This window comes from Lathamus discolor, chromosome 3 (genome assembly GCF_037157495.1).
Source record: "Lathamus discolor isolate bLatDis1 chromosome 3, bLatDis1.hap1, whole genome shotgun sequence".
Taxonomy (NCBI): domain Eukaryota; kingdom Metazoa; phylum Chordata; class Aves; order Psittaciformes; family Psittacidae; genus Lathamus; species Lathamus discolor.
The window spans coordinates 99832912-99856783 of record NC_088886.1 but is presented as its reverse complement, the minus strand read 5'-3'; the positions used below and the strand labels follow the sequence as shown (position 1 = coordinate 99856783).

At 42.6% G+C, this 23872-nt stretch overlaps 1 protein-coding gene across 1 annotated transcript in view; it reads right to left on the bottom strand.

Moving 5' to 3' along the window:
- The window catches only part of CDHR1 (cadherin related family member 1), a 40860-nt gene extending 26705 nt beyond the window's left edge, over nucleotides 1-14155 (bottom strand). The window contains exons 1-7 of the mRNA XM_065670636.1: nucleotides 14041-14155; nucleotides 6891-7036; nucleotides 5989-6039; nucleotides 5005-5094; nucleotides 4414-4500; nucleotides 3697-3813; nucleotides 1869-2012 (exon numbers count right to left, since the gene is read on the bottom strand). Of these exons, the coding sequence (XP_065526708.1) occupies nucleotides 1869-2012; nucleotides 3697-3813; nucleotides 4414-4500; nucleotides 5005-5094; nucleotides 5989-6039; nucleotides 6891-7036; nucleotides 14041-14155 (750 nt within the window). The remainder of the gene's footprint in view (nucleotides 1-1868; nucleotides 2013-3696; nucleotides 3814-4413; nucleotides 4501-5004; nucleotides 5095-5988; nucleotides 6040-6890; nucleotides 7037-14040) is intronic.
- Nucleotides 14156-23872: the final 9717 nt, after the last annotated feature.

Genomic DNA, 23872 nt, shown 5'->3' with positions numbered 1-23872 from the left:
ACTTGTGTACTGGAGACCATTTGCTCATGTGACTGCTCCTATCAGTTCAGAGTGATGACGACTGTCAACATTAAAATGCTAACCCAAGTGGCAATGAGCTGTGTAATTTAGGCCTCTCAACTGAAGTTCTACTTTTTGGGGCTGTGAAACCAGGGAACACTGAAGTAACTGTCAGTTAATCACAAATGGCAGCATTTTCATGGCAGCCCTTGTGTGAATTTTTCAAACAAGAGCGAGTCTCTGTTAGAGCAACTGGAAATACAGAACTGTATTTATTATCATTTATGCTGGAAGCTGCAATAAAATCTGCCCACTGAGCAAAATACAGTGCAGTCCCTTTGAAAGTGACAGAGTACTTATAAATCCTGACAATTCCACCAAGGAGAAACAAAGCAAGTTTACAAAATTAACACCAAACATGCAAACAACACTAAAACCAGCTAGCGCCTCCCTCTCTGTGGGCTTCATTCTAATAGCAAAACCCACACTGGGAAGGACTGATTCCTGCTTCCATCATTATAATATCATAATGGTGTAAGTTATGAGCTCAAGCTGGATGTAATTAACATTTATTGACTCCCATTTCCATAGTAAACACTAACTCCTGTATGCACCTGATAGTTATTTCAAGATCTATACCTAACTATGCAGAATAAATCAATATACATAATATCATTCATTACGAACATCTGCAAAATACACAAGCACTACTTCTCTGCCCTGCTGAAATGTAACAGCCTAAGCACTGAACTGCAATATACAGTCATACAAGGGCTGCAGTGTACATCGGAGTTCTGGGCAGAAAATAAAGACACCATCTTTACCTTAACTCAAAGGGAGATCAGTTGAAAAATATGCAATCACACTGCCAAAGAGACCAATAGTTTAATGTTGGGTAATTTCGTTAGTAGACACCATTTCTCATCCTATGTATGAAGAAAATTTTAACTAAATCTTCTGTACCAGGGTGAAAGCTGATCCATACGCAATATCATGCCATTGCTTAGATACAAAAAAAATACATTAGTTTGCGGCTTCAAGAATACGAGTCTGAAAGGATCATGGTGGATATAATAAATTATTTGCTATGATATTTTTTTAAATAAATCTGCTATTAGGCATTTCTGAGGTGATGGCACAACCAGTATCTCAGTGTACTCCTTGATTCTGTGTTTGTGACAGATACAAAGTGATATCTTAATCAGCAGACACATGACAACAGATGCAGTGTCCCCGCTTGTGAGTAGTTCTCCTAAGTATGTCCTTGTTTGTTTGATCATTTGCTGGGTTTTAGGCCTGGGAGGACTTCCTGGTCCATTCTGCCTGTCTAGCCATCACTGAGCAGAAAGCATCCTGCATTTTGGGGGTGTCTTGATTGCTTCTCCCCAGGTTATGTCCATGGGACAGCAGAGTCTAGAATTTGGGCACAAATTCTCACCGCACCTTGCACAAACAGCTCTTGGTACTGGACTGATCAACTATCAAATAAAAGCACTGTGAAACCACACAGCACACACACAAAAGCTGCTAACATGATGTGTTTGGGTGAGGTAACTGGCAATCCCTTTAAGCCTTCAGCCAGGGTCTCAGCTATGGAAGAGCTCTTAGTCACTGTCTGGGCTTAGATCAACATAAATGGGCAGAATTCTTTTTATTTTCATAACAGCAACAGAAAGCTTTTCATGGCAAATTTGCAAAGAATATAAATAAGAACAAGTCTGAGAGTTGGTCATCTCATTGCACCTAGGAGTCAAGCCAGAGTTTAGGTCCCAGTTTCCAAGAAAGCCTGTGCTAGAAGCCATAGGGCCATTATCACCGAGATGTGACAGATTGCATTTGTTCTCTTACAGGCAAACCCCAGCACTTACTGCGAGTGTATCTTCATAAACGTATCCATAGTAGGGAGTCCCAATGAACATGGGAGGAGTGTCCTGAACGTCCTCCACATTGACAGTAACTGTTGTTGTGGCTGAAAAGACTTTGTTATCTCCCCGGAGTTTCCCGCCACCATCCTAGAAGGGAAGCCAGCATCAGATCCCTCTGCTGAAACATGTCTGCAAATCAGCTGCAATGCACCCCATGAGCCTTCAGAAGCCCAGTGCCAGGAATCCCTTCTCTCTCTCAATACACAGATTAATCTCTGCTGCTCTATTCCCTTCTCTTTTCCATTTTTCTGCTCCCTCTCTGATGAGGAAGACAGCCTGCAGCATCTCAGAAGTAATTTCTTATATTAAAAATGGTTGTGCCAATATATGCAGTCATACACGATCTTTTATCAACAACACAGGGGACAGGAAATTCAAGGGTTGTGGGTTGGGTTTTTTTTTTCCCAGAGAAAAAAGAATGTTAGAAACTGATGCAAAAAGTTAGTGGCTAAGGTCTACAGCTTTTCATCCCACATACAGCCTTGTCATAAACACAAGACAATGCACGGTAGCAAGCTAACGCATTTCTAGAGGGAAATTAAATAGTGCACATGATCAAAATCTCCTAGGGCCTCTTACGTGATAAAGTGAAAGCACGGAGGAGCTGTGCAGTCAAGAACTGTTAGATAGCCAAAGTGTATAAACAGTCTCTGGGGGCTTGACTACAATCAACGCCGTGCTACTGGTACACAGAGCCAATTAGAAAGATGAGTTGCAATTTCAGAAGCTTTTAACACCCTCAGTCTCAGAGCACCGGCTGGAGGTCAGTAGTCATGCTGCTGTATAAAAGTGTGACTTGTTCAGCATGTCTGCTGTACCAGTTCTAAAATTTCCATTTTTTTGAAAGTATGTACTATTTTTTTCCCCCTCCTTCCTGCCCAAAGGCAGTATTTAAGCCAAATTTTGTTACCTCTCCCCAAAAGAACCCTGGCTAAATAAATACATAGAAAGATCTGTACATTTTTCATAAAATATAAGAAACTCAAAGTCCCCATAAGTAACAGCAAAATTACCCTTTTTCCACTCCTGCAAGTCTGTCTGTCTGACAGGTCCTAACAGGATCCTGAGAGACTTTACTTCAGAATCCATAAACTTTTAATGCCTGTTATGAATCCTCGGCTGAGCCACAGGCGCAGCACTGCTGAGAATGACAGTGGCAAGAAGGGATGTGCAGCAATATTTGCAGGATTTGAATAAGCTCCTGCCACAAGGCAGCAGAGAAGTAAAATTAAAAAACATCCACTGATGTTTCCAGAAGAGAAGTCAGTCACTTGTGCTGAGTGGGTCCAGCTGTGTCCTGTATCTTACTGTGGCTAATGACTGTGACCTGTACAACCTGCCTGCCAGGCGTTTGCACTTGTTGAAGTAAGGCCATGTCTTGGGCCGCATAGCAGAGCCCTGAACTCCTCCATTTGACCATTTGGAGTTAGGACTGCGTACACCAGCCCTTCACTTCTAGGTGAGTCTGAAAATGCACAGGTGACTTTCTGCAGTGGGGCACACTATCCTGTCACTGGGGCATGAGTGAAATGTAGGAAACCCTGTGCCAAATGCCTCCAGATGTTGTTCAGCAGCACACGCCAGTCATCTTTCCCTCCTCACTTTTCCCTGTTACCCTGCACACCTCCAGATGTTACAGAGGGAGTGACCCTGCTGCCTCAGTGTTATGCTTCATGTTTCAGCAACCCCTTCAGTCACACTTGTATTTGAACTAATCACTCCTACTCAGATACAACCCCCTACCTCCTCTAGTTTGATAAAAGTGTTATACCTTGGCTACGACAACAATAAAATGTGTCCGTGATTTCTCATAGTCCAGGGTGACCCCTGTTTTGATGCGCAGGACACCACTGTGACGGTCTATTGTAAACTTATTAGCATGGATGTTCTAAAAGAAAAGAAATGAAGAAACAGAGAGAGATTACAGGTATGGAAATAACACTGCCAAAGGGATTCATCTTTAATTTCATCTGCTAAGGGAAAAGACTAGAATAATGATATGGCTTGGGTGAATAATGTATCTGATGGATTTCACCTCTGTGTGTTTATGAACAATTCATGAACCAACCACAAGTCTATCATTATTCAGAATGAATTAGTTACCTGCAATGTAGACTTTTTTAATCTTTTAGTATTTCATTGTGAAACCTTAAACTTTGTTTAACACAGCTCATTGCATAGAAAGAGGTAGGGAGGCTTAACAGAAAAAAGGATGAGGGGAAAGAGAAAAAGAAAAAAGGTTTTGTCCCTTAGAATTTCAAACTTCTACTGGCCTAAACAAAAGTAGGAAGTTTGCATGCATAGATTATTGTCAATAGAGTGGTGTTTTGGTGAATTTTGCAATATACAAATGAAACTTTAAAGTACGAAATTGGCCCTATATGGACTAGTAGCAGTCTCAATCCCCCAAATTTTTTTTTTTTTTAACCTGATTTCTGAGATCTCAGTAAATAAGAGGTGATTTTTGAAGGTACAGGTAGTACCTTACCTGCAAGAAGTAGGTGATACTTCCTCCAGAGCCTGTGTCTTTGTCCACTGCCTCAGTCTTAAAAATACTGCTGCCAGAGGGAGTGTTCTGTGACCAGAAAGAGTTATTAGAGTTACACGAAAGTGGAAAACAGGGTAAGTTAGAAGAAGTGAAAAATGAACATGCAAGGAAGCAGAAAACGAGAGTGATGGTAGAAAGAATATAAATGCACTGAGGGAACCAAAATGCAGAAGGAAAAGAGGCGAGAGACTAAAAATGGAGGAACCTGGAGAAGAACAAGAAGGAAGAAACACTTTTGGGAATAAAAAAGACAAAATTTTTAGCTAAGACAGGTCACATCTTGTTCCCTCTGAAGTCAAGTCTAAAAGCTCCCAGCAACTCACATCTTGGTGCTTGCCCCCAGAATAGCACACTTTAAGTACATACAGACTTATTCCCTAAGTTTGAAGTGAATATTACATATCTACCCAAACCCTATACCAAGAGAATGCAAGTTAGTCCTGCACACCCTGTCATTTTACTGAAAAAATGCCAGCTCCTCTTTACATCATATTGATAAATACTTCCAGTATGCAAAGTAACTTCACCAACCTCTGGGACCTGGACTATGTAAGGTGTATTGATGAACTCTGGGCTCTCATCATTAGCATCCATTACAAGGATCCTGACTTTTTCAGATACCTGGAGTAGAATATGAAGAGCATATTAGGACTCAAGCTGATTTTCAACATGTATCTGTTCATATGCCTAAGTCAAAGTCAATGAAAAATTATGTTGTAATAGAATATCTTTGCGCTACACTACCAAAACTGAGTACACAAAAGAAGACACAGCAAATCCCATTTGGTTTCCCACTATTTGATCCCACTATTTCCTAATTACAGAGGTTGCCAGGGCAGTTGTGGCTGTAGGACACTGGCACATCCCAAAAATTTGTTGCAGTAATCTCAGTTACTTTGTGTGAGACGAGGAAGGGCTCTAGAGTTATCCAGTCTTACCTATAGTAAAAGTGTCCTACTTTTGTGGCACATCTAGTGATGAAGCCCAGGTCTGATACCCTGGCTACGACAGCATCTGTCCATAGACTGAAAATGCTGTGATCAAAGCTTTATTCAGCAGCAGACAAGAAACCCCCACACACCTTTGTCTAAGCAAATCTTCTTAATGTCATGCTAGAGAAACATTGCGGAGATGGAGAGACAGTCAGTTCTTGTGTGCCCAATGCTAGTTCCTATAACGACATGCATTTCTCCAAAGAGCCTGTAAGATCTTTCTTAGGTACGAATACTACTGATCTGAGAGTGAAACTTCAGAGGAAACTGCTGTAATTCTGCAAGACACTAAGTAAGTCAGTCTTTCAGTTCACACTACATTGTAATTACCCTCAAATATCTGAGCAAGAAGCTGGAGTGAGGCTTTAGTTATTGGGAGTTCAGTGGCTCTTGAAAGAGAAGGTAAGACTCTAATGAGATTATGTTTTCTGATAAAATGAGATAGTCCCTGTAAGGCAATTTAATAGGAGGAGGCATATGGAGGCAGACAATTTTACAAGCTGCAGTATAATTAAATACTCACTGTACTCAGGCCATCTGAAATACTGACAATAACTTCAATCTCATCTTCCTTCTGTAATCCAAGAAAATTCCTTTGTTAGAGAGATAGTGTTTGCCCTGATTAAAAAAGGGACTGCAGATTTAAATGTGTCACAGCAGGCAGGTGAAAGTAACAATTAGTACCACAGAGCAATCACAGCAGAGGCTAGGAAGACCCCTCAAAGGCTTCAGCTGTGGGGTTCCCTGGACTTTTTGTCGCTACTGTCAGGAACTGGTTGGTCTGGGAATCCCTGTTGTCCTATAAAGTGCTAGGGAAAATCATCTTTTTCAAGAAATACTGCATAAAAAGGTACAATTGGCTCAAAATTATTTTGTTTCAGTACACAGTATTTTGAAGGGTATAACAAGAACTGTGTACCCTTCCTTGTGAAGGAAAAGTGAAGGGTTCAGCGTCTTTATCCCCCAAAAAAGGCTGCCTTTAGGCCACTGTTGCTGAGAACATCTTTACCCTACATGGTTACATGGGCTGAAGGGCTATGGTATAACTAGAGAAGTATCCCAGAACACTACAAATCTCTACTTCCTCCTCATGACAGGAGAGTCCCTGTCTGAGGATGAGACGACTCTAACCACCCCTAAGTGCTTGATGGAGTGCAGCTGGGAGAAGATGGGAATAAAGAGTAAACTTCCTATTAGAAAAAGCTGGACAGACAGCTGCTGAAAAAAATGATAGCAGTGTCGGTGGCACAAGTCAACTGAAAAAAACCCTTAATGAGTGAAGCATAATGTCTCAGAACTACAAAGCATATTACACGTTTTGGGGAAAAATAAGTTGGCGTTGTCCTTCAGAGCTGCAGATCAAGGACATTTGCTGCAGACGGAGGACATTCCATGAACACAGGGAGTGGTGCCATTTCACTCTACCTCTCTGTCAAGCTCCTCAATCAGTGTAACATTTCCAAGGTTCTTGTCAACAGAAAAATAGCGTCTTGATCCAGCTTCATAGGCCAGGCTGTAGGACACGGGATCTCCTTCTGGATCAGTTCCATTAAGAGTGTACACATGGGTACCTGAAAAATTTGCATTTAACAGTGTTTCGCTGTGGCTACTTCACTCAGTATTTCTTAGGTCTGCAGGAACTTAGCTACACTGCAGCAGGCAAAGCTTTTCTGAAGCAAACCCACTTACTCATATATATGGATATATATATATGATATATATGACAGGATATATAGATAAGAAGACAGTTCAATAGTCCTGATTGCCAGCTTTTAAACTACTGGTTAAACCAAGTTTATCTGCGCTGGTTGCTCTCACTTCAGGGCCTTTCTGTGCCTAGATCAACACAATTCACATCATTGTTTGCATAGATGACAAGCTCTTGACTAACTCTCAGCCCAGGTGAGTCAGAAGTGGTGCTGTTATAGGACTGGGCAACAATCTCAGCGGTACCAGAGGCCCTCCCTCACATTCCCATTTTCTATGGAAACAATGAAATCATGAAGTAGCAGGCGAAGGATCTGGCAATGGAAAGCAGAACTCCCACAGGAGTGGACCTGGGCTCTGAAGCCCAGGAGATGCAAGGACATTTGCAGACTTTTCCACTTTCAGAACTCATTAAGGCAAGAGACTTCTTTCCTGCTTCACTCCCCCTCATTAGCTCCCTCTCATTAAATTCTCTGCTTGACACACCCACTCGTGCTCATGCCAATGCATAAATTCTCCAAACTCATCAATGTATTTCTTTCACAGGCTGAGGAAAGAGAGATTGCTGTTGCTATTTTTTGACGTTTGAGAAGTTGGTGCCAGTTTTTCCAGCAAACTGACTTTGTTTATCACAAGTGCTGCTTCCTGGGGGAGTTATAACACCCACGGTATCAAAACACAGGAAGGGTTTATCAGTATTATATTTTTTAAACTTACATGCCTGTCATTTTACTGCGAATGAATATCTCCATCCAAATAAAACTTCAAGCGCCTTACAAATATCAGTTAAATAAGCCTGAAATATAAACCAATGTCATTGTTTCCTTCCAATCCACTGTGCCTTGTGTATTCTACCCCAGATATTCAAGTTGCAGAGGTTTGAAACAGGAACTCTGCTTTACATTTAAGTTCGCTGCAGTGGAAATACTGTAGCGAAGTGACTCAGTGGTTAGTAGTGAGTTTTGCTTGTGCATGGGACTCAAAGATATGACGGAAGGATCCCTGCTAAGAAAGACAGCAAAAAGTGAAGGAAGAACACTGTTAAAGAAACACAGAGGGCTCCCATTTTGACTCAGGTCTACTCTGGCCCTGAGTTTAATTTTGTACTCATAAGTCATAACCTTTTTCTCATGCCCTCTCTGCAGAAGCAGTGGAGTTTTTCACTGACCTGGTCCATAAGCTTCTGTTAAGCTTTGGTTAAGGTCCTGCCCACAGCACTAACAGGTCAGCTTTTTTAATGTTGCCTCAGTTTTGCAGTGTAACCTTTCATTCCTCATTTCCTTATTCCTGGGCAGGCAACATGTGAAGCAAGCAGATCAGTGGGCTTAACAGACGTGCAACATCCAGGCTTCAGAGGTGATATTTAGAAAACATGTCTGTCACCTTTGCATAACAACAGATTATGCCAAGCCATGTGGGATCTGTGCTCACTTATGAGTGACCTGTCTTACGATAATTACCAGGGCAATATTTGGGTGACTTTGTACAGAAAAATGTTCACATAGCAAAATCCAGTGGGCTCACAGGAGCTCAAACCACAGACCCTGTTATAAGCTGGCTCAGCCATCCAACAAATACTCAAGATTTGCAAAACAGGTTCCAAAACACTTTCCACATTTTTCTTGGAATCTTTCCCACAAAACAGAGTAGAAAATAACAACTTATCTGTAACTGAGATCTGCCAAGATTATTAGGGAAGGACAATGTGTGGTATGATGAGACACTTCTCTCACTGGAACTGAACTGTGTAAGTACAAAGAAATGCAAGGAGAGGAATAAGCTAGGCTAATATAGTGTCCCGAAAGGACACCTGCTTATCCTGATACAGCTGTCTACATAACAGACAGCAATTTCAAGCCTGTTGAAGGTTCTGCAGCACCAGCACTGACTGCATTTATTGTTGTTTTTCAAAAGCTTTGTCTTAATATCACAACTGGGGCCAAATGGAGAATTCAGGTGTCAACTGCTAGCACTTCACTGGCATCATTATCAATACAGTGCTTTTCTTCAGCCTTTTTTTTGGCCATTAGAAGTTTTTATTACTAGGTGTTTTTCTGTCCTTTTTTCTTCACTTCTCCTGTCCCTTCCACTTTATATATACCTCTGGCTGTTCTGCCTGTTTCTAGCTCATGTGCAGTGGAGAAACAGGGTGGTCATCACCACCTACATCTGGAGTCTATTGGAGCCTGCAGGCAACAAGCAGGCATAAGCTCTAGTGCTGTGACTGGGGCTGCTCTGAACCACCCACCCTGGTAGTATGAACAGAACATGTGCTAAAGAAGATGAGACTATGAAAGTTTAGGTGAATATGTTTGAACCTGGGCTTCTTCTTCCAATCTCACAATTTTCTCTCCCACATTTTCTAGGAATTTTCTTATAAGGAAAACAGGAATTTTCTTGCTGCTGAATGTGAGAAGAAACATTGATATCGGTACAGACTCAGATTACTGAGGTTTCTGAGGAAGTAATGAAGGGTGTCATTGATCCATTTACACTGGACCGTCTGCTTCCTAGCTAAACTGATACTTCTTCATTTTTCATAACACAGAACACTTGTGTGCACTTTAAATTGGATTGTGGATCAAAATTTCTTTCTCTAGCTCATTATAATTCTTTTTTTTTCTCTGAATTGCACAGTACTCTCTGTATCATTAACACCCCTGAGAACACTTCTCAGAACAGTGTTAATGCCAATTAAAAACCTCCTCTCAGTGTGCTGTCTCCACTTGCCGAAAAGAAAATAAATGAGAAAAACAGCTAAAATCTTATCAGTGAGGACCAAGTAAACAGCTTCTCCCTGTCAGAAAGATAAGGGAATTGAAGAATCTTTACCCAAGGAGTTAGCAAATGCTGTGTAAGGGCCCTGGTCAGAAGAGCTGGATGCTCTGAGTACCTAAGGGATGACACAGCAGTCTAGGATAGAAAAGTCCCGGGTTGCTGCATGCTGCTCCCTGCTACAGCTGCTTCCCAGGAGCCATTCCAGGCTTTCACTCTGTTTTCCTATCCCATCTTTAAAATCATTTGCTCTTTGCTCCTGCCACTGAAGATGAATGACTGTTCCATGATGCCATTGCTCCATTTTACTTCATTTCTGACTTAAATTTATTCACAGCCAGGCTGGTTTTGCTCCATTTTTCTCTGGGGGCTGGTTTTGTCCTCTCACGGAAGACACACTCTCATCTCTGCTCATCTCAGTAATCAAATCCCCTCCTTGCCAAGCCAAACAAGCCAAGCACATTTTGGACTCATGCTAAGTTTCCCATTGTCCTTTGTCACTACAGCTGCATCTGTTAACAAGATGCTGAGAGGGACATCCGTGGCCGTGCTTCCAGGACAGGGCACCTCTGTTGCCAGTGCCACAGCAAATACCATCTTGCCCAGGTTTCTATGCCTGTTCTGCACCTGTCTCAGCCAAAGACCCATTTCCCCACCAGGAAAGGTGATGGACAGCTAACACAAAACCTACATACAGCTGGTTTACACTACAAGTACACCCCAGGAAAAAGGGAGCTCGGGCTCTTGGAGGATGTGGACTACACACCAAGAATGTCTCCTTTCCCATTCATTACCAGCTACCGCTGCTTCCTGCACACAGCCAGGTGAGTCCTGCTCCCTCCCTGCAGCCCTGCACACTGTGCTGCCTGCAAAGCCGAGACACAGCCAGGTTCAGCGCCCCAAAAGCCATGGCTTTTGGGCCTGCTGCAAAGCAGGCCCTGCAGCTGCAGGAGAGTATGGCACCAAGTGCTCAGCATGAGACCCAAACCACCACAACAGCAACGTGTCCCCATGGCACCCACAGCAACCAAGTGGGAACAAACTGTCTGGGGGCAATTTTCAGATGTATCTGCAGTTTCTGTTAGAAGAATAAATACAAAGGTGACTGCTGTAACACCTGAGTCATCTGTGCATGTCTGTGTAGTGCTCTGCTTTGCAGCACGGCTCTATTTTGTGCAGTGTCAGCTCTGCCGCAGTGGTGCAGAAGGCAGGCTGTGGTTTACAGTTTTATTCTGGAAGCTTCTAGTTTTCCTAGGAGGAAGACTTCAGTTTCTGCAAAAAGCTGAATATTTTTGCACCTTCAAAATTACAGCCTTTCGGGCACCACCTGAATGTGATGTGTTGGTGGGTCTCTAGGTTTCAAGGCACAGCCTGGGATAAATAGTCCAGGTCTGTGTCCTTTCTAGTCAGAAAGGAATTATCATTTTTGAGGATAAAAAAAAAATGTGTGTCAGTTCTTTCACCCAGATTCTCTTGGTGAAAGGAGGGCTGGAAATGGTGGGTAGAAAATAAGCCTTACAGGTTCAGCTGTTACGTCTGTGAAGGATGAAATACAGAACCACGTACAAAGAGATGGCAGAGTGCCAGGGCGGGATTGCTGAGAGCTGGAGGAAGGACTAGGAAACACTTTAGCAGGGATTCTCTCCAGTATGGGGAGAATCATCTGGATCAGGGTGATAGAAACGATGGGTACCAGAGGGGACAAGGGGGCTCTCCACAGCCAGATAAGAATAGTGGGAAGAAATGAGACCAGGAGTGTGTAGGAACAGCAGGTGAGGCTTGAAGGGTGAAGGCACTTGAAATGGTCAGGCAGTAGTAGGTAGCTGGCAGCTGTAGCTTTGATCAAAGAGCTACCACTGCAAAGTGGCTTTTCATGGTGGGGAGTGCACACTAGGGCACATGGGGAAAAAAGAAAGGAAAACCACAAGGATGAGATTGCAAAGATCTCCGGGGCATCGATGATGGCTGGGCTTTGGGAGAGTAATGAATTTAGGCCTTCTCAGTATGCTTCAATCCCTTGGCTTTGCAGCTCTTCTCAGTCCCACTCTGTCCTCACTATGAAGGCTTACAGGGATTAATGAGGTAAGATGAAAGAAACAACCTGAAATAGCATCCCACACATGCCTTAAGACCTTGATTAGGACAAGCGCATGTCCTTTTTGTATGTACACAGGTAACTCTGCAAAGTGCTAATCGCCCACCTACCCTGAAAAACAGCCACACAAACTGCAACTGCTACTTCAGTTCGCAACTTTTCCCATTCTTCTTAAATTTGGCACAGGAAAAGACTGCTGTTCTGGCCTTTCTTACCTCAGGGGGTCTCATGCTCTGCAGCAATAAATGGGATCTGGGAATCTGCAGACACTTTAAAGCTTTCATACAGAAATAGTATTTGCTCTTTTTATGATAGCTTCTGTCACAGTGTATGTAACTTGGTAGATTACAACTATCTGTAAGTAAGTAAATTTCATAAGGGAAAAGAAGGTCAAGTTAAGAATGATATAAGCAGGATAATATGATTTTCTTGAATTTGATGCATTCATGCAGCCTCAGCACTGCAATTTCTCTTTCTATAGTCACAAAGAGAATCCATCATCTCCTTTCAGTGCTCAAAATGCTCCATGTCCCTTGCCTAAAGATGCCTGGGAATATAACTAGCACACACCATTTTGCCAACTGCTTGTAATCTCAGCAAGGCCAAAGATTGTAAAATTCCTGGAGGTTTATTAAAGCTGCTGTCTGTGGCATTGCTGCTGCCAAGGAAAGCATCCTGCCTACGACTCCATATTTTATGTACACACAGTGAAGACCTAATGGCAACCTGACTAATTTGCAGCACCTAAACCTGAGTGAAGCCATCCAGAATCAAACATATGGAAGTTTTAATCCCCCTGTTTTGCCACTGATCATCTTCCTCAGACTGAAAGGTGACTGCTGGAGTGTGGATGCTTCAGACTGCACATGGATACGGGAGACCAGATATCTCCTCCTCCTTCTGGAGAAGATCAGTGCAGAGTGATGAAGAGTAGCAGCCTCCTCTGTGGTGAGAGACCCATCACTGGGGCCTAGGGTGAGCCTGGTAGACATTTAGCACAGGCAGTGCGTGAGCCCTCACAAGCACGAAGCTCTGACTGTGGTCTGATGTAAACACTGGTCCTTTCACCCTGCATAAAGCTGAATGGACACCCAGCACTGCAGCACTGAAGTGTTTGTGCCCTCCCCTTGAAGAATCCCTGCCAAAGCATCTTCAAGGGGTGAGTGTGCTAACATGGGTGAGGGGTAGCCACAGCAATTCTCATTGAGCAAACCTCAAGCAGCCATATTCCGGTGGAATTTCCCAAAGTGCTTTCACGAGAGAGGACCCTGCAATACTTACAGCTTTTAGTCAACGTGTTCCGGGAATTAACCCAAAGAAGCACTGGCAGCTGCATGGCAAAGCTACCACATTTGCAGTTCTTAAAAGTAAGGTCTTATCTCCGTTTCCCAAGAGTTTCTCTAGGCCCTTTGGAAAAGCCTAAGCTCAACACTTCCTAAGCTTTCACCTCAGAGAAATGCTTTTGGTAGCACCTTTGGAACTTTAACTCGGAAGCTTCTTCTCTCATCTCTTAAAGCACATTTATATAGCAAATTAGAATTTAAAGACAGGCAATGTAAACACGCTCTGGATGAAGCCAGCAGGCATGAGGCACAGCAGCACAGAAGACAGAGCAGCTTGAGCTTTTTCCCTGCTGCAACCAAATTATAAACTCTTCAGGGACCCCTACGTACCTAATCTGGCTGCTAATGTTACAAAAGCACATGCAAAAGCCACCATGTATTTATCATAATCCTTCCTTGGGCTAGTTAGAAGAACAGTAACCCGGGCTCTGATCCCTCACACTCCTGTTTTTCTGTTGAAGCGTGCATGCTCTCCTTTTTCCCCTACCTGGAGCCCCACATCAGATGCACTGTGTCTCAGTGCTGGCAAATTACTGCACTTTGCTGCTGCAGGGAGGGCTGTCATCCGAGAGTACATGTGGTGCTGTGCTCTTGATAGGAAGGACATTTCTGACTGTGTTGCAGCTCTGTGCCATCTTTAGCTCCCCAACCTCACGCAGGTGGCTGGAGGCTCCCAGCGGTGGCAGGGAGAGGCTGATGCTCTGTAAATGTCTGCAGTCTGGCACCACATCAGGGGATGAGAGCTTGATAGCAAGCAACTTGTCCTGCATGCGGTTTGAGTGGTGGAGTTGGCAAACACCACCCCAAACAAACTGAGTCGGGGTCCCATTCTGCGGCTATCTGGCATTACAAGCCTTATGTACAGCAGTAGATGAGTGATTCTACTGGCTAATCTTACTCCAGCAATCAGCAGAGCTGTCTGGATCACCAAGGCTGAGCAAGTGTGGTTTCTGCATGAATCCAGATGGAAGTATAGCAAAAACTGCAGCTCCTTGATCTGCTTCTGGCTTTTGCAAGTGCCACTACATTACTGTTGGCCTTCAGCTGAGGTTTCCACCTTAAGCTTGACCAAGCTTTTAGCAAATCCCTTCTGCATCATAAGCAAGCTCCTTTTAAGTTCTTTGGCTACATGCGTCACTTCTATGCTATGTCGCACCTTCTCCTCTTGTCTGGTTGAGCAGGCAAAGAAGAAGTCACTGCTTCCCAGTCACCCTCTCCTCAACCTTTAGCATGCCCAGCTTGGATCTTGGATGTCACTGACACCACTGGGCCAGGAATGGAGACTTTGAGCAAATGCTAGGTAGCTGCTTCCCAGAGCAATGAGTGACCCTGGTCATGTTTAGGGAGGCAAGGCCAGCAGTGTTGGTCTTCCAGATGGGGCTGTGCCCTCTGGATCCTTCTCTCACCCTCGCCTCCCCCCACTGTCTAAGCCCTGGGAGGGGTTTGGGTGCAACCTCTGTGCAGCCATCTCCTTCCTCTGTGCATGAGGCAGGTAATAGATAGTATTCAGTCTGCAATAGCTAAGAAGTCTCCTGATTTAGACTGTAAAAGCTACAGACAAACAGGAGAAAATCCTAGACCAAACCTCAGTACAATGTTTGAAGAAAAGGTGGTGTTCATCACTGTAATAGATTTTGCATAAATTTTTCTTTAATGTTCAGAAATTATTCTTTCTCCATGAAAAATATTGATTTTAAAATGGCCTTTTTGTTCTTACTGAATTTTTCTTAATGCAACTACGGTTAAAAGAAACATAAATAGACCTGCCTCAAAATGCTGAAAGCTGAAAAATGTATCAATTTTTGAATTTTCAATAAAACAAACCCTTTTTGGAAAACATCAGTTATTTGGACAAAGCAATTTTCACTCCGAGTAGAAACATTTTCTACCATAACATTTGTACCATAAACATGAAAAATGTGATAACTGTTCAAAGAAAATCATGCCTCTATTACTTTTCAATGTACAGCTTGCTTTTACCAAGGCTGATAAAATTACTAACAACTAGGCTTTCTTCTCGTAAGCATCTACAGATTGGTAAGAAGCCCCTCACCCCCATTAATTTCTTTCTGATCCCAGAAATATCCGTGCTCTGATGCTGTGAACAAATTGGTGGACCAAGAAGAGGGGAGCTAAAATTTGTGTTTTAAATTACAGCCACAATTCAAACACGTCATTTTAAATTTGGGCCAATTAAAAGCTTGAGAGAAAAGCGCATAAGACCGCAGTGTATAACAACAACCTCCAACAAAATATATGTTGCTAATCAAAAGAGCAAGAAGGTCCAGCGTCACAATTTAAACATAGTAATTTTGGTACTGACCAACAGGTGTGTCCTCCGAAAGGCTGAGAAGTGCCATGTTCCCATTTGTGCTTCTGGCTCCATTATCAAAGAAATAGGGGGCATAATTGGCCTGAACTGCAATTAAAACAAAACAGAAGCCAAATAAAAGCATTTTGTAGGTGGCAGTTACTTGGCTTTGTTACCTGACTTTCAGTAAACATGAGCTGTTTGGGAAATACTATGAGTGTGTAACTTACATAGTTGCCGCAAGAGACTTTTGGAACTATATCTGTACAGGTATTTTAAATACTATTACATCTACCTGTCGCTGTGCCACTATTCACACAGCAGCAAATAGAGGAAGAGTATATGGAAAAAAAACCCAAAACAAAACCAATAGAAACAAACCAAGTAGCAGGGTCTCTTTAAAACATCTCAGTCACAGAAAGCTCCATTGCAAAATTAACCTTTTCAGCTTCCAGTGACTGTTGTACACCTCTCACATACTCTACACATGTAAGTCTGAAACTTTCCCAGTGCCTCAATACCTTACCCAGTATATTCTAACCACATTGTGCCTTAAAATTATGCCTACGGCAAGAGCAATTACCCAGAATTAAATAGTTACTTACTTGCTGCCAGACAACAGCAAAGTTAAAACAAAAAAAAAAAAGAAACAACAAATTAGTTGTCATTCTACTGACTGCCTGTTAGAGCTTCAGAACAGCCCGTTTGAAATGAAACTCTGAATTACAAACACAGAGGGTAACATTTGCACAGGGATCAGTTGCCAAGGAAAATATTTCAGGACAACATTACCACATCAGTAAGGATTAATACAGGATTTAAGGTTATGCTTGTATCCTCCTGCATTTTTATTTAACAAATTGATTATTGTACTCACCCAGACAAACGTGCACCAAACTGAGAAATAAGGAGGGTGTGAAATGCCTTACATGCTTCATCCCACTGAAGAAAGTGCCAATTTCTTCTCTGTTTCAAGGTATGGGCTTTTTGTTTTGTTTCTCTCTCTGAAAGGTCCAGGAAAGTGTCCTTCAGACTGATGTAGTGGAGAAATGTGCAAGAGGCAGTAACAGATGCTAAGATGTTAAGCGGATGACAAGTCTTAATTTCTGAGGAATTTAAAGAAGCTCCTTCCTACTACCTAATTAGACCAATTACTTTGCAGGGAGCTGTGGGACTCATTTCTGAGACAAGATTTGGAGGAATCAGTGAACTCTCATAGGTTCTGCTTTTAGTACTGTATTTGTGCTGTCCAAGCACACGAGGCAGAGAGAAGATAAAGTAAAAAAAACATTTTCATTCTAAACTCTGTCTTTAACTCTCTAAGCCAGACCTCTATTTTTGAGAACTAAAAGAGTTTCTCGTTATTTTAGCTTTGGTAATCTTAAGAAACTACAAAGGACGAAAATCCAACATTAGCAACAAACAATAAATGTGATTGTTCCTCATTTGAAGGAAATAATGCCATTTATGATATCAAAAAGTACCCAAAATTGCATACTAAAAATGCAGAAATCAAAATGTTGTTTTCAAGAGCTGGCCTGATCATTTAATTCTTAAACCGCATGAATTTCTCAAAGTGTCTTTTACATTCAGCAGGTAATTTTTGACCAACATACTAAAAAGTGTGTTTAACAGCCAAGTTAACAAAGTAGCTTTTTTTTCATTGCTTGCTTTGATTTTCTGCACATAAAAAGTGCTTGCACTACCGTAAAATATATATCATCCAATAATTATAGAGTTAAAAACCAGTCACCCTGGGAAGTTGTTCACATACAAAGCTTTCAGCTGCTTAAAAGGAACCTCATCAGTGGTACTACTTAGCTTCCAGTCAAGGAGATGTTTACATAGTGGCTTAGCTGTTTAAACTTGACCCGAGTGAGGCAAAGCACTTGCCCTGTAAGGATGTGTTAATGGAGTTTTCTGGGGTTTAATTAACAGCCTGCCTGAAAGAAATGTCCAAGAAATTAATCACAGAGTTCTCCACTGCAATACTTCAAAACGTAACAGAAGCTACACTTTCCTCCAGGCAGAGTCCCTTGGAGCTGGTGCTGGCAAGCAGAGCCCTGGTACCCCATGTGGTACACTCAGGTCTCCCACAGAGTTGCTGCTGCTGCAGAGCTTGCTACAGGACAACCTGATGGTGCTGTCAGCCCCTCGGGGCCTTCTCAGGGCGGGGGAGCATTCCTGCTACAGCAGGACCTCATGGCCATTATCAGTTCATGGGTCCCATGTAACTCGGTGGGATGCTGCATGTCCTGCAGCATCCAGCTAGGCTGTGGACAGGCAAACCACTGCTAGCTCCAGAACAGGCTGGAGACACAGAAAGCAAGCGCAGAGCCAGGAAGCAGCTTCAGACTGGGCAACAGTGGAGATTTTTTGCTCCCTCATTCATCCATGTGTTTTATCATTATCTGCTAAGATTTTGGGAGACAAGTGTTTCCTACACCTAACCCTGCAGACAGAGTCTCCCTTCTCAGCACCTGCCTGGTAGAGGTGGGCAGAGCTCCTGGGCTAGCTTTCCTCACACGCACAGGGGAGGAGGGATGGCCTGGGTAGTTTCTATGTTACTTTTCCTACAGAGGGAGCTGCCAGTTAGAGCCTGCTGCATATTTATAGCTTACCTTACCAGCTGCTGAAGCTGCAGGGTCAATGAGTGATGGAGGAGGCCACAGGAGAGAAGTCTTTGCTGCAGACACAGTGCTGTGATACTCCCATGCTGCAGACAGAGCATTTCTGCACCTTCAGATTTCCCTGGACCTACAGTGCTGCTGGGAAGACACCTCTGGCTGCAGAACAAATCAGCCGGAAAGCTCCCAGAAAGGTAGAACTCTTGGACACAGTATTGCCAAATTCCGTCATCCATTGTGGAACTTGCCAGAGAATGGTACACAGAGCAAAAGCCTAAAAAGGCTCCAATTTGTTTGATTAGACAAATTATTGAAAATTAGGTTCATTGGTGACTAGCAAATGCAATACGGATGCAAACCCTGGCTCAGTAAGGCACTAAATCACCATCCGCCAGAAGCAAGAAAGTTAAACTAAGGGAAGGCTCTTTGTCATCTTGATCTTTTTCTAACCATCTCCTGAAAGATCAGACTTTAGGTGTGACTGCATGACTATTCTTGTAGAGCAGTGTTTGCAAAGGCTCTGTGTCGAATCAACGTGTGACTGCAAAGCTCAGGGGAGCCTGCAGCAGTCAACCAAGAAAAACAAATGTATTTTTAGTACATTTAAATTCATGATATGGGTATCTAAAGCTGAAAACTGTGTGGGAGGGGATACACATATAGAAAATGGATACAAATGTAGTCCCTGTTACAGATTTAACCATGACACCACTGTCAAAGGTAGTATTAAACCACTGATAAAAATAACAGAAATGCACCTGCATGGTGCCCAAAAGGAAGCATAAATAGCATCCAGATGTCCTTTCACCTGCCTCCTCAATCCAGAACTAACAACAAGCTTTTTTTCTACATACTATTTTCCTAGCAAAAGTGATAGAGAGTTTGTTTTCAAGTTAATAGCTGTCTGTTCCCCTGGTTGCATCCCCTGGGAATCTAAATCTCTAGGGCCTGCATCTCCAAGGAAGCAAAATGTCTCACTTCTGAATTTCAATGAATTTGAGCTCTTAATCCCCTTAGAGTTTGAAAACCTAGCTAGTATGTATCTATGCACGCTCAGATACCTACTTAACACAGCAATACTCTGACAGTACTTTTGTTTCTCTCAGAAAATCTGCTTTGGTCAAAGCTAATACAGCTCATGGATCCAGGCTGATTTTGATACATTTTCTCTTTGAGAAAAGAAAGGTGAAGGAGGGGGTTTCTGGAGAGCAGTATATTCTGTCCCAAGAGTTTTAACAACAGAAAGATCCCTCTGTCTACGTAGAAGAAACTTTTGGTTTCATACATTTTTAGCATATCAAATAGCAAAAACTATAAAAGAAGAATGAAATATATACATTTGATCCGAACCATTTATTTTCCCAGGATGTTCTGTTTACTATGAAATATATTGATATTTACTATGAAATATAATATATACTGTGCAGTATGAAAACGTATCTGGAAAGATCCAGTATTTCAGGAAAAAAGTTCTGGGTCTGGGTCACTGACTAGCAAGATCTACTACAGACTGCTGGAAATTAAAGTTTCAATGTTGAAGGATGCTACAACAATGCAATGAATACTTTTGCAGACTTCCCCCCTTCAGACTGCAGCTTGTGTGCACTAGTACCAGGACAGCATTGCTGCAGCTGCTGGTTTGGGCACTGTTAAGCCCACTGAGATACCCTGAGCCATTGAAGGCTTCTCTTTCCCCAGAACAAACCCATTCCCCAAACCAAAACCTGATCCTTACAGGGCACAGCGGCCAGACAAAAAACTGACCACACACAAGTCCCTACCAGCTTCTTCCCTCTTATTGCTCTGAGCCTTCAAGGATCTTGGAAAAGCCCAGGCGCCAACATGTTTACTTTTCTCAGCCCTAAACCCCACTTTAAGTCTGAGACTAGTAGTCTTCCTTAGCAAAGTACAGCTGAGAAGAAATGGGCTTCCACCAGTACCGAGAGCTACACTTCTGTTTCTACATCCCTGAATGTAGGAATAATGGGCCTCGCCAAGACAGCTGTTCTTGAGCCCAGTCCCAATGCCACACAGAAAATATAGGCCAGACTAGACTAGCAACAGATGCCGACACTAAAAGGACACATAAAATGCCACAAGACCCTAGCCCCTCACCCCTGCAGCAACACCAGTCTGAGCTCAGAGTTCCCCAGGAGGCTTGCTTACAGCTGGCAATGAGCAGGTGCCTCTATTTGGCCACTATCATCCCTGCGGACACTCACTGCTACCCGAATTGGCAGTCTGAGCAGAGAGGGCAAAGTCTGAGCTGGCACAGAGATAAATTACTCTTTCCACATTGTGGGTGGCCCTTCCACCTCAGAGCAATCACATTAGAGATGCCTATCTGGAGAATGCCTGCTTGGCATATAAATGTGAGGTTTCCATGAGTTGCATTTCAATCAGCTTTCAGATGGTTACATTTATTTGCAATGTAAGAATTAAGAATAGAAAGAAAAATAAAATTAGAGGTATAGCAAAGACTAAATTATTTTCCACTGCCCTGCTTTGCTTTATATTAACTATGCAGTCTTCAGATTTTGTGCCTGCTTCTGAGTTAAAACTCTCCTTATTCTTGCAAATTTGAATGTGACAGGAAACTTCTTATTTAGCTTTGAAAGCAGAGGCAGGCGAGCAGGGGCGTTCTGCAACATACAGCACAGGTAAGACAGACACCCTAAACAACCCTGAGTTTAACACAGCTGTAACCACAGCTGGGCTGTCCCATATGTGTATCCCATATACACTTGATGTACAAAGCATTAAGTACAGCAAGAAGCTTCTCTTCCAGATGGATGCCATGACTTTCTAAAAGAGCAGGTACACAATCATATCCATACAGAATCTCATACCTGTGAAAATGAACTTTAAAACCATGACCAAATCTGGGGGTGAGAGCTTTTTGAAGAAAATGAACCAAAACTGAGTCTACCTGCACTAAAACCACTTGCTTGTATTCACTCCCACCGCCACGAAAAGCTAGAAGGAAGTCAGCAGTCTGGTTCCAGTAACTGCTAGTGAAATGTTATTGTAAGGTTACAAGACAAACCTTGAAGGAGGAAATACTTCATTGTTTAACCACCCACAGACAGAGACCAATTTATGGAGGTATGTGTGGTCAATATTTCATAGGGCACAGAATAATGTCAGATTTTCCTGTCCCTAACTTCTTAAATGCTCTTATATAGTTGGGTTAGACCAGAATCTTCTCCTGCTGGGGGATTATTTTTAAAGGCCAAACTCCACATATATATCAAAACCAATTTTAATTCTCTGCGGACCCCGGTTTACTGGACCTCTGATAGTGTTTCTGCTTGGCACAGGCTGTGAGAAATGACTCACTGCACCACATCAGGAACCAATAAAAGCTACACAAGGAGCAGAGCAAACACAGTAAGATAATGGTCTAGGAACAGGATGTACCCAGGGCTCCTTTAGACAAAGTGGTCTTCAAAAATGAGTAATACTATCCTGTGAGGTCAGACAGCCCTGTTATTTCACATACCACAATATATTTAATGACATACTACAGCTTTGTACAACACTATCATGAGAGAACCGCAGCTGTGATGTCTTTATCTCCAAAGGAATTAAGAAATGACAATGGAAGGAAAACAGAGAGACAGCAGACACCAAGCATCTAGCAATTTTAGCATTTCCACGGTGACTTTCAATCGGATGTCAGAGTGCTTCCCATTAAACTGTAGTGAGGTTTTTTTCCGTATAGGTCAAGAAGTAGTGCTGTCATCCCGTCAGGAAAGAAACTATAGTCTGCAAAACAAACACCTCGGGGCACTTGCCTGCATGATTCATCATGATTTATTGTCCTTGACTCTAGGTGGCAGCAGAGAAGGTTCAGGAACGCCTAGGAAAAAGAAGTAACCCTCCCATTGTTTCATCTCAGGTAGAGCTCATCCTGGTTGTAGTCTGCCAAGAGTGCTTTACAGCGTTTGCAAAAAAGGTGCTGTAGGTAACTGGGGAAAGAATAACATTTGCCACAGCTGCTAGGTAATTAAGGTTCCTGCTATGCCATTTAACTAGCTTAGAGGCTTTTAAAGGCCGCTGCAAAACCCGTTTACGATTCAGTAACCTTGTCTTTTTGGAAGCTACATATCACTCTCCTCATTTTGTTTTGACAGGGACAGAGAAAGAACAAATAGTCCCTAGAATATCCAGGTATATTTAGGTGGCCTACATTCACTCCAGCAGCATGATCTCTGATGAATGTGGTGCCACAGAGCATGACAAAGATCGGAAGTATGACATTTAACAACAGACAGTCTAAGTTATTTATGGAAGAACTAGTGCTGTTCATTGTTTTGCCTGTAAAAGTTGTACATGTAGCTCAGAGGTGGGGTGTGAATAACAAATGAATCAAGATTTTACAGTTTACTTGGTGCGTCTGAGAAAAATAGCAAGTCTTGTCAAGGCAGAGCGAAGAAATGCCTGTGTTCTTCCCATAAATCTTCTGGCTGGCATGCATTCCATGGGCACCACCGTAAAGATGCCCTGCTTACATGGCAGTATTATGATCTGTTGAACCAGGGGGTGTATGAGAAATAAACATGCTCCTTTCACTGCCATGTATAACCAAACTCAGCTGTTCAGTACAGGAATGGCATGAATAACATTAGATGAACCCTTGCTAGAAATCTGCTCTAGACCACACCAGCACTTCAGCCACAGGGGCTGGTGCAGCGAATTACCTGGATTTTACTCAGATATATGTGTGACACCCTGGCTGCAGATGGGTCTTCCTATGACGCCTCTTTGGAAGGCAGATGTGAGCCTTAACATTCTCAGAAGGGAATCCCAGAACTCAGCAACTCTCAAATTGGATTAAGTACCGTGGTACTTAACTTGTCAAGATCTGGGAGGTCCAGCTAGTCCACAGCATACCTCAGCCTTCGACTGCTGTAACAGAGAAAAACCTGAGCATTTAGGCAGCCGTAGATGAAAGTAATTCTTACCCTTAACCTAGAAAGCAAGATGTCTTTCAGCAAATTTTCTAGTTATAACGAAAGGCCTAAATACTCCACTTCGAGGCAATTTACCTTACCTCAAAGATAATGTGGGACTATCTCTATTCCCACAAACACTTTTCTAGCAGCTGTCTAGCCTTTGCCTGGAGAGACTTCTACAGCAAATAGTCCTGTACATATGCTGGTTCTCAAAATAAATAGTTTAAACTCTCTAGAGCCCAGATGTCAGCTCTACATGCTTACCACCTCTATGTCTCCTATGTCTACCTATGCTCTTACCATTTCCTCCCACACCTTCAAGTACTGTGCTTATTTGGGTTGGTTTTTTTTATGATAATCTGTCAATAAAGCAAATCAATAGAACTATATAAGAAGAATCTCAACAATAAATTTTAATTTGAGAAATTAATTAAATTATCTGGGAACAGACTTCCACTTCTGGTAACTGAGATTACATGATCCAAAATTACTGCAGTGAAGGCTGAAACACAAACCAAGTGACAGAAAAATCCCCACTCATACTGTGACTTTAACATGATTAGATGGTGCCTTGAAACAGAGATGCTCAAA